At 34.9% G+C, this 11440-nt stretch overlaps 1 protein-coding gene across 1 annotated transcript; it reads left to right on the forward strand.

Moving 5' to 3' along the window:
* The first annotated feature begins 7877 nt into the window (after window positions 1-7877).
* LOC111989339 (uncharacterized) lies at window positions 7878-10403 on the forward strand. The gene is made up of 2 exons (XM_065766771.1): window positions 7878-7901; window positions 9720-10403. Exons 1-2 carry the CDS (start codon window positions 7878-7880, stop codon window positions 10401-10403), a joined length of 708 nt encoding a protein of 235 aa, XP_065622843.1.
* The last annotated feature ends 1037 nt before the right edge of the window (window positions 10404-11440 follow it).

Consider the following 11440-nt stretch of genomic DNA (forward strand, 5'->3'; position numbering starts at 1 on the left):
GGACGACGCGTGGACGGCGCGTGAGGCCCGTGGAAAGGAGAGACGGTGCGTGGAGGCACGTGGCAGCGCGTGGCGACTCGTGCTCGTGAGGCAGAAACTTCTGGCGGCGCGTGGGGGCGCGTGGAAGGCTGTTTCTAGCAGATTTTTGTTGGGTTTTACTCGGGACTGTCAGATCTGTCAATGTATGCCTTGACTTTGGCGGTTTGATCAACAAACTGACGAAATCCGAGTGTTCTAGGGTTGTGGGCGTGACAGTGGTGACTCGCTTCTGACAGTGACTACCGGATGAAGGCGAGGGCAGCGGAAGAACGCCGGAGATGTCCACAGGAACCAAAAAATCAAAGGAAAGGCTCTGATACCATGTTAACAATATAAAGAGAGAGAGAATGACTGAATAGTCAGTATAATAATGTATGTAAAAAACAATGTACAAAAGAGAGCTTTTATATAGGCTAGGTATGTGTGCAGTACAAGTAATATAAGTATAGTACAAGTAATATACTAGGCTAAGCCCAATGAGCTAATCTATACACTAACAGTTTTCTTCTGGCCACAGTTCCATGGCTTCCTTCTTCATTAGTCGGCTGGTTTTTGCATGATATCATTTTCTTCTTGAGAGTCTAAGACTTTCCCAATCTATTTTTTCTGTGGTGAGATCATTTGTCTCTTTAAAGCCCATCTACCAAGCAACTGGGTCCTTCGTAGTCGTTCATCCTTGTGGGCCCTCAGACTTGCCATACTAGTCTCATTTGAGGGCCCCTTCCCTTGCAACCCTTTTTATTGGGTCATTTGTAACTTATTCAAGGTTCCTTCTTCCTTTCCTTTTATTGTTAGGGTTTTACCCCTTATTCATGGTCCCTCAATCCCTTTCATAAGCTTGCTTCCATAGAACCATGAGTCCTCTTACTCCTTTGTATTCACATAAGTCCCATGGTTTGGTTCCTTAGGTTAGGCTTGTACTTCCAATTTTTTGGGTATCAACAACCTCAAAACAAAAATCTAAATCAAATTGAAGAAAATAGGAACTTATTTTCTTTATGAGAGTCAAGGCATAGAACCAAATGTTTTTACTTACGATCATTGTATCTTCTAGTGTATGAGATTCATTTGCTGCAATTCTAGCCAAGTATGCCTATTCACCGTAGTCTTCTTGTAAGCCTTAAAATACTGGGCATGGGCTAACAAGATGCAGGATAAAGAACAGATCTCAAGGTCAAAACACCAAAATGGTAATTGCTTGAATGTTGAGTCATTTTGTTCATTTATTATGTTTCTACTTGTGTATGCAATTGGCCACTTACATAGGGAAAAAATTTACCGTGCATCAGGTGCATGTATACCCCCCTCTAGCATGAAGGTGGATACACGCACCTGATGCATATAATTAATACCACCTATTTGCACAGACATTCTTATTAAGAAAATTTTAATGATAATTTATTTATATATATATAAACATTAATAATGTTAGACTAGGCAATAGACTTTGTGTTTGCATTTAAATTGGCAAACATCCATAAATAATGTGATATAAAACCATACTAACTTAGTAAGCAAATCTTGTTTTTATTTTTATTGCTTATTTAGATTAGGTAACTGTTGTTGAAATTTTGAAATGTTTGCTTCTTCCTAATATTAAATATTAAGGAATATCTTTATTTCCTTCTTGTTTTTTACAACTAGTGTTCATATGATTCAATATCTTTAGTGTGATGTTTAACCCCATTATCATCAATAAAGCACAGTCCCTCAATGTATAATCATACTTTGATGGTAGTAATTATGCTTATTGAAAAGTTTGCATGAGAGCGTTCTTAAAATCCGTAGATGACAAAAGTGTGGTTGTTTGTAGAGGAGGATTGGACCAAACCTTAAAAAAATATGGGTGAATGATCAAAGGAGGAGCAAAAGTGATTGAAATAGTAAGGTCATGTTTGGTAACTACTTTTGTTTTTTAGAAACTTGTTCTTAAGAGAAAAAATAAAATCAGATTTATTATGTTTTCAAAGTTAGAAACATGTTTGGTAAACTAATTAAAGGGGAAAAAAGTTTTGGGAGAACAGAAAACTTAAACTTGTTTGAATTGATACCTAAAAAAAGAAATATTTTCGAGACCATATACAAAAACTACTACCCAATAGAACTAAATAGTAGTGGATTTATGGTTTTTCACTCATACCTCTAAATGGAGGAGGCTTTGAGGTATATGACTTTTAGGCTGACTGCCTCCCATGACCTTTGCCACTTTCCATAGTGGGGGTGTGATGAAAAATTTGAAATAATGATAACGAGATCCTTGAAATTATGCCCATAATTTAAAAGTGTTGGTTGGTGCATGAATATCTCTAAGTTGGAGTTTGGAGTTTTTATGAGTAATGCTCTTGTTACTATTCAGTCACTCTACTATTCAAACAACAAGAATTGGATGAATCAAGCTTGGAGATTCTCTAAGGTGCCAATAATATGAGCACTCCCTTGTAAGATGAGTCAAATTGGGAATTCCCTTTTTGTTGGAGAAGCCTTGGACTGAATTGGACGAGTCTTGATGTTGACCAGAAGGACCATCCCCATCAAATAGCTTAGTTTATCCTAAGACAAATGAAAAGGGTGTAATTTATGTGATTCATACCACCTTTAGATGACATATTGGCACGGTACTTATTCTCCCTAGAAACAGTTTTAAGCTAAAACCGGCGTGAGCCCAAAAGTACGCAATGCCTCTTAAAAAGAGGCAAGAGGAGTCACCACCTGGTTATAAGTCCAGGAACCAAAAAATGACTCCATGAAGATCTTTCTACCAGACAAGGTTTGGAGTTAGGATACAGGAGGGAAGAGGTTAGGCACCCCAAGCCTGCTTAGTCGTAGCTAGCCTTCATATATCGTTGCTTGATTTAGACAAGAGGAAGATTTATCCTGGATGTTCAAAAGTGTACGCTTGCATCTAGACCTAGGTGTAATTTACGGGTTATGTGAAACAATTATGGAAAACGATGTAGACATGTGTGCAAGGAGGCAAAGAGATAGGCGACAAAACAACAACATCCAAGTGTGTGCATATGTATATCCAATCATACATGTGTGCGGGCACATGCATGTGGGTACCAAATAGAATTGAGAGTCTTACTCTAAAAGGGTGTTTAAGTCTTTAAGGAATGATTATTAATTGAAGTGAAAGATTCTTTAATTGATGAGTGCTTTCCCTTTATTAGACTTGATTTGACATTAAGAATTTTTTGACTTTTAAGGCTTAATAAAGATTTGATTAATTAGAGTTTGATTGACTTGACTTCTAATTTTATAATTTTTTTTTTTATAGAAAGTTATGATATTATCATTTAGATTCCAATCAATTACCTTAATTGTATTAAAGTGTCATTTGATACACTTTCCTTATACTTGAATAGCTAATTAGATTGAAATGAATTGAATGCTAAATAACTATTGACTTTATGTTTAGAAAGTATTTAAACATTTTATACTTGAAATGTTTGCATTATTTATCTCTAAGACTTCTAGTTGCCTTATTGAGTTTGAATCAGCATTAAAGATTGGATAAGAGAAGAGTGAGAGTGAATAAGGGTTTGGAGGTAGAAAAGGAAGGAAAAAGAAATATCTTTGGTATTTTACAATTAATGTTAAACAAAAAAGGAAACCAAGATAATCAAAATATGCTCATTAAAAAAAAGGGTAAAACTAGATAAGGAAAGATAATAAAACATAGCATCTAAGATAAATGAACAAAAAATGCAAGAATCTGGTTGAGCTCAAGTTGGCGTACGCTGTAAGAAGAATGTGTACACATTCTTCTACTAGTGTACGCACTTGAGACTCAAGACAAATTTCCAGAAAACAACCAAAACAAGAATTCTAGTCGCATGAAAAGTGCGTACACCAGGATATGTACGCGTCTTATTTTGTGCATACACATCTCGAGGCAAATTAGGGTTCTTACTTGTTCTTGACACAAAGAACAGAAATGAACAAAATTAAAGACATAGTATGAAATATATACATGAAAAACAACATATTAAGGCTTCAAAAATTAAAAAATAATAATAATAAATAAATAAAAACATAGTAGAAACAAGAATCAAGAAGGAGAATGTGGCTCATGGAAGAGATCCACATCTCCTCCTCATAGCACTTACAGTGACATATTTTAACCAACCACTTGGCTGAAATCGACTACCACAGCTGTGTGTGTGGGAGGATGAGTCATATTACTTGATTAGGGTCAAATAGGATACCTTATTGATTGTATTTGCTATCTTGAACCAAACTAGAATTCGAATGTGGATGAGGTAGAGACTACCTCCAAATCAATAAGGATCTAAAGATCAATCTAATGCTCAGCCCTTTTGCCCTTCTAGCCTTAAAACTCTAAGTTTAGGTATTCTTTGGGATTTTTGGCAAAGTTTCGATAAGGCTTGATTTTCTGACCCCGTTGGATGTTGAAAATGGGGGTATTTATAAGGGAAATGAGTAGCTAGGGTTTGATGACACGTTTGGGCAACCAGTTGATCATGCTGGTTGACCTAGAATCTCATTAAAATGGAAATGGAGTGATTTCAAGATTTCTATCTAGAGAGTGCGTGTGCATCATATACCCGGCATACACACTCTTTATAAGCCAGGGCCAAATTAGGTTAAAATGGTCTTTTGGGCTTTAGGCTTTAGGCTTTCTATCTATTTTCATAGTTGGGCTTTGGGTTTGGACTGTGTTGGGTCATATTTAAGTTTGTCATCCTTATTGGGTTCCACACTTGATGTTAATTATTTTGGTAGCAATTTGATTTCTCATCATTGGGACTGAGGGGCTTAGATATAAGTCAAAACAAAATATGGTGTCTACAAAGGGTTCATAGCTTAGTTTATCCCAATACAAATGAAAAGGATTTGGCAAACTAAGTTCGAACCCTGGCACAACAAATTAAAATTATTGGTGAGATAGTGGCTGGAGTAACCAATTTGGTAAGAGGCAGTCAAACCAAGAAAGATACCTTATGCACAAGACTTCATCCACCAAGATGGAATGGATGAGAAAAAAGGAAAATTATATCATCTCATCTCTGTGTTTTGGTATAGACTTCACTAAAGGTTCTAAATGCCTACCTATATATGATGGATGCTCTAGAAACGTAACTTGTAATAAAGGCTCAATTTAAAACACTAAATGATTGTATACGCATGCCTACCTATGAGTTTAACACGGTTTGTGATGACATTGATAAATTGATCAGGTGTAAAAATTTAATTATAGAACCCAAGAAACAACTCATAAGCTATTATACCTAAGATTTTAATACATAATAGCAGAATTTGATAAGTCATCAAATTCTGTTATTAAAATTTATTAGAATCTTATCATTAGAATCTTATCAAAATTCCGTTATTATATATTAAAGTCTTATCACCTCATATTTTCTTTGAATGATAGAATTGGATTCATATTCAAATACAATCATTATAAATGTCTATTAATTATCATGTTTCATATTTAGATATATTTTGATAAATTGTTTCTAAAAAAAAATATTGATAATCTTTCTACGTTGATTACTGACTAGTAAGACATATACAGCACTATTATGACAAAGCACTATAATGAAAATAAGAAAATTTTACCAAGTCTTATCATTTGTAACAGTAAAGCTGGCAGCTAGTGTTTGAAAGTTTATTTAGAAAATAAATTACAATTACTGCTTATCTCTAAAGTTGATCTTCTTTTATTTGTTTAAAAAATAAAAAATTATATTTTTAAATTATAATATAAGATAAGGAAAGATAATAAAACATAGCATCTAAGATAAATGAACAAAAAATGCAAGAATCTGGTTGAGCTCAAGTTGGCGTACGCTGTAAGAAGAATGTGTACACATTCTTCTACTAGTGTACGCACTTGAGACTCAAGACAAATTTCCAGAAAACAACCAAAACAAGAATTCTAGTCGCATGAAAAGTGCGTACACCAGGATATGTACGCGTCTTATTTTGTGCATACACATCTCGAGGCAAATTAGGGTTCTTACTTGTTCTTGACACAAAGAACAGAAATGAACAAAATTAAAGACACAGTATGAAATATATACATGAAAAACAACATATTAAGGCTTCAAAAAATTAAAAAATAATAATAATAAATAAATAAAAACATAGTAGAAACAAGAATCAAGAAGGAGAATGTGGCTCATGGAAGAGATCCCACATCTCCTCCTCATAGCACTTACAGTGACATATTTTAACCAACCACTTGGCTGAAATCGACTACCACAGTTGTGTGTGTGGGAGGATGAGTCATATTACTTGATTAGGGTCAAATAGGATACCTTATTGATTGTATTTGCTATCTTGAACCAAACTAGAATTCGAATGTGGATGAGGTAGAGACTACCTCCAAATCAATAAGGATCTAAAGATCAATCTAATGCTCAGCCCTTTTGCCCTTCTAGCCTTAAAACTCTAAGTTTAGGTATTCTTTGGGATTTTTGGCAAAGTTTCGATAAGGCTTGATTTTCTGACCCCGTTGGATGTTGAAAATGGGGGTATTTATAAGGGAAATGAGTAGCTAGGGTTTGATGACACGTTTGGGCAACCAGTTGATCATGCTGGTTGACCTAGAATCTCATTAAAATGGAAATGGAGTGATTTCAAGATTTCTATCTAGAGAGTGCGTGTGCATCATATACCCGGCATACACACTCTTTATAAGCCAGGGCCAAATTAGGTTAAAATGGTCTTTTGGGCTTTAGGCTTTAGGCTTTCTATCTATTTTCATAGTTGGGCTTTGGGCTTGGACTGTGTTGGGTCATGTTTAAGTTTGTCATCCTTATTGGGTTCCACACTTGATGTTAATTATTTTGGTAGCAATTTGATTTCTCATCATTGGGACTGAGGGGCTTAGATATAAGTCAAAACAAAATATGGTGTCTACAAAGGGTTCATAGCTTAGTTTATCCCAATACAAATTGTAGGGACCCAATTTGGGTTTTCAGCCCAACAAGCCCCAGACAATAAATTTGTAGAGAATGAATTGAAGGTTTAGGCGCTGACCGTCGTTCACCAAGCATGAACTCTCTCCTTTTATTAAAGAATACTTAGAACTTATTTACAACTGGGGGATGCTCCTCGGCCATGGGCCGAGGAGCCCTTTTTCTTCTCCCTCTTTTTTCCCCCCCTAACTTTACTCACTCTTCTTTATATAGTCTTCATTGTCCTATCTCGTTCTTCCATCTGTTGATCATCCATTCGCCTTTCTTCTGGCTGTCCGTCATATCAGAGGCCTTATCAACACTCAAGTGGTTCACACTGATCAACGTCGCCCTGCTAAGGGGTTACATCCCCATTAATGCGGCCAGAGGGGTTAGGTGAATGCATTAAATGTGGAGGTGACAGCTTGCTCTGGGCTTGTCCCTTCCCAAAATTATCCTTAGTATGCCGAGGACGAAGAGGTCCTCGGCGGGGGTCCAGAAAAGAGTCTCTCCCTAATTCAGCCTTGGATGGTCATCCTTCCTCGGCGCGGGCCTTGGGCCTACTACACAATGGGCTGAAGTTATCAGGCCCACGGGCCCCACACAAATGAAAAGGATTTGGCAAACTAAGTTAGAACCCTGGCACAACAAATTAAAATTATTGGTGAGATAGTGGCTGGAGTAACCAATTTGGTAAGAGGCAGTCAAACCAAGAAAGATACCTTATGCACAAGACTTCATCCACCAAGATGGAATGGATGAGAAAAAAGGAAAATTATATCATCTCATCTCTGTGTTTTGGTATAGACTTCACTAAAGGTTCTAAATGCCTACCTATATATGATGGATGCTCTAGAAACGTAACTTGTAATAAAGGCTCAATTTAAAACACTAAATGATTGTATACGCATGCCTACCTATGAGTTTAACACGGTTTGTGATGACATTGATAAATTGATCAGGTGTAAAAATTTAATTATAGAACCCAAGAAACAACTCATAAGCTATTATACCTAAGATTTTAATACATAATAGCAGAATTTGATAAGTCATCAAATTCTGTTATTAAAATTTATTAGAATCTTATCATTAGAATCTTATCAAAATTCCGTTATTATATATTAAAGTCTTATCACCTCATATTTTCTTTGAATGATAGAATTGGATTCATATTCAAATACAATCATTATAAATGTCTATTAATTATCATGTTTCATATTTAGATATATTTTGATAAATTGTTTCTAAAAAAAAATATTGATAATCTTTCTACGTTGATTACTGACTAGTAAGACATATACAGCACTATTATGACAAAGCACTATAATGAAAATAAGAAAATTTTACCAAGTCTTATCATTTGTAACAGTAAAGCTGGCAGCTAGTGTTTGAAAGTTTATTTAAAAATAAATTACAATTACTACTAATCCCTAAAGTTGATCTTTTTTATTTGTTTAAAAAATAAAAAAATTATATTTTAATTATAATATATACAAATTATTAATTTTTACTAAAAAAAAATAGAAGAAGCGCACTCAAAAAATAGAGAACTTCAGCAGCGAAAACGCGTAGTCAGAGGGTAGATATATATTGTTGTAAAAGTTTCAATATCTACCGTAGAAATTCGCGGAGTGAGTTTCCGGTTCTTTGGGCCACAGTTGTAAACTTCCGCGGTTTGACTAATAAGCTGTCTTTGGCAATAACCAGCCTGCACTAATAGAAATATTACAGAGATCCCTGCATGTCTTATTGCCTTTCTTAACAACACAGAAATTTAGGAAGTGTATTATTACAGTTTGCCGGTAATAAACAAAGGAACACCGCCAATCCTTCTCATTCTTGTCATTGTTTCTTACATCCACAGTGTTTTTTGTTGAGCTATTCAACCTTCGAAATCTGAAGAAGTCTTTTACATATATTTTAAGGGTATGATGGAATGGTCTGCAACATCTGCTACAAAAGCTTATCTTGATACCCTTAACTGGTATACTTCTTTTCCAATTTCCATTTTTCTTTTTTCAAATTTATTGTATATTTGAATATGACCCAAGCAGTTTTTTGTTTTTGGACTCGAGGTTCTTTGAATATGTATGGAATATTTCATTTTTTATTAATAATAATTAAAATAAGGCCAGGCCATGAGCATTAATTCTTCTTTTTTGTTTTTAATCAACTTTTTCCGTCTTTTCTTTCTTTTTTTTTCTTGTTCTATTTATGCATTTTGTTTTCAGAAAAACACATATGGTATGCAAACAAATCCTTATTGTGATTGCCATCTTAATTATAAAAAGAAATATATCCAAGCATTTCAGTGAATAATTTCAATTTTTTTTTTTTTTTTTTTTGTGTGATTTCCAGCCTGATGAGGGTGTTCAAGAAAGAACATATTAGCAGTCCCTTAAAGATGAAATTATTCCATCATGTTCATATGATAAGAATTTTTTCTCTCTATGTAATTGTGTGTGTATGTCTCCCTAAATTAGATTTGGAGATATGGTGTTAGCTGCATTTTTTTTTTTTTTTAATATATGAACGTGCTGTAGAATGATTCTCTTAATTATTATGTTAAAAAACAAAAGGATTAGAATTCCACACATTCTTGTTGAACATTTGGACTTCTTGCAACTTATACAGCTAAAATAGCACAAAATGTCTGAATATTTTTCATTGAAGTTGAGCTATTAGATCCTATTACTTTTCACTTCACACAAATTTTATGGATTGTAGCTAACTTCCATTAATATCTTTCAGTGTAACAATCCCAAGAGACAGAGTGAGTCAAGGAAGACACCAGAACCTGGGAGCAGTGAATTTGTATCGGCCTTAGCAGCTGGCATGAAATCTAAACTCATTGTGGAGGTAGCATCTGGTGTTTCCCCATCAACTATAGCCTTAGCAGCTGCAGCGCGAGAAACTGGTGGGAGGCTAGTGTGTATTCTTCCAGAGCCAGTCCTTTGTGAATCAAAAAGAGTAATTAAAGACTTGGGTCTTAAGGACCTGGTGGAATTCAGAACTGGAGACCCCTCCGAGCTATTGCACAACTATGATAACATCGATTTCTCTCTTGTTGATTGCAAGAATGAGGGGTACACTAGGTTTCTGAAGTTACTAGCTGTTAATCCTAGAAGGTCAGTGGTGGTTGCAAACAACTTGGTGGGTGAGAAAAAAGGGTTGGAAGGCCATTTGAGAGGAATGAAGGAAAAGGTTGTAGTGAGGTCTCTGAAGCATCCTATTGGGAAAGGCATGGAAGTTACTATGATAGGCAGAAGGGAAGAGACTCATAAGAAGGAAGGGGTTGGAGGTTTTGGTCGTTCTGGAATAGGTATAAGATCATATGGTTCCATGAAGGGAACTGGCGGTAAGAGTAAATGGATTGTCAAGGTTGATGAGGAGAGTGGTGAGGAACATATTTTCAGAGTGCCTAAATCAGTTTAAGCCAAATTTGTTTGGCAGGAATGATACTATAGTGCCCCAGATTTTTGCATAAATCATATTTCTTATAGTGTTAATATCATGAAATAGCAAGGCAAGAAGTGTTCAATCATGCTAGTAGGAGACATTATCATCATTCTCATCCTCTGAAATCTCTCATGAGATTTTGCAGCATGTAAGCTTCAAGTTATGTTATTCTAATAATCAATATCATTGCTCCTCCACATTGCCATACAGGACAAGCATGGGCTTTAGTAGATTGTTTTCTGTGAATTCAGCATAGCCCTCCTTTTAACAATGTTGTTGGCTAGAGGGGATTTGTGGCTTAACTGAATATGCAGAGTCTAAGTTCTTCATGTTTGTTGCCTCATTAGGTTTTGTGTAGCACTAAATTTGACCTTGTAACCATGTCGCCTAGCTTCAACTAGACTATGGAACTAATTTCAGTGTCATCTATCCTATCTTATGTACAATGAAAGTCATGTTGTATTATTTTTTTCATTGTATACTTGGGGCAATAATGCTTAATGTGTTGTATAAATGAAGTGATCTATTTCTTGAAAGATCATTAATAAAGAAGTAGACGCATTGCAATGAGCTTTTTTATTTAATTTTTAGCTTATTTTGTTATATGTATAGCTTATAAAATCTAACTTTTTCAAGTATATTTTAACCTAACTTTTAGCAAAAAAAAAAAAACCAATCAACAAAAAGTCAAATAAACTAATACCAAATAAACACCGAAGAGTCTATCTCGTAGAATGTCCATTTGAGAACAACTTATTTGATTTTTTGTTGAAAACTTTTTACTGAAAGTGTGCTGAAGTACTTTGAAAAAAAAAAAAAAAAAGGCCGGTAAAGTGAGATTTTAAAAAACTATAACTAAAAACTAAAAGTTAAAAGTTTAAGTTGATGCCAAACAGGCTTGGTATAAAGAGATTTTCGTACTAAAAAGTACTTTAAGCCATAAATTAGGGTGCCTGGCAATCCACTAAAAAAAGCTTTATTAGTCCATGAAGCTGAAAACAACTTTAATACTG

The sequence above is a fragment of the Quercus suber genome, unplaced genomic scaffold (genome assembly GCF_002906115.3).
Source record: "Quercus suber isolate HL8 unplaced genomic scaffold, Cork oak 2.0 scaffold_741, whole genome shotgun sequence".
Taxonomy (NCBI): domain Eukaryota; kingdom Viridiplantae; phylum Streptophyta; class Magnoliopsida; order Fagales; family Fagaceae; genus Quercus; species Quercus suber.

Bases quoted from the DNA above. Each gene is read 5' to 3' on its own strand.
- LOC111989339 (XM_065766771.1), top strand. From the start codon at position 7,878: ATGCCTACCTATGAGTTTAACACG. The intron at 7,902-9,719 runs GTTTGTGATGAC...AATATCTTTCAG, and splicing joins CTACCTATGAGTTTAACACG to TGTAACAATCCCAAGAGACA.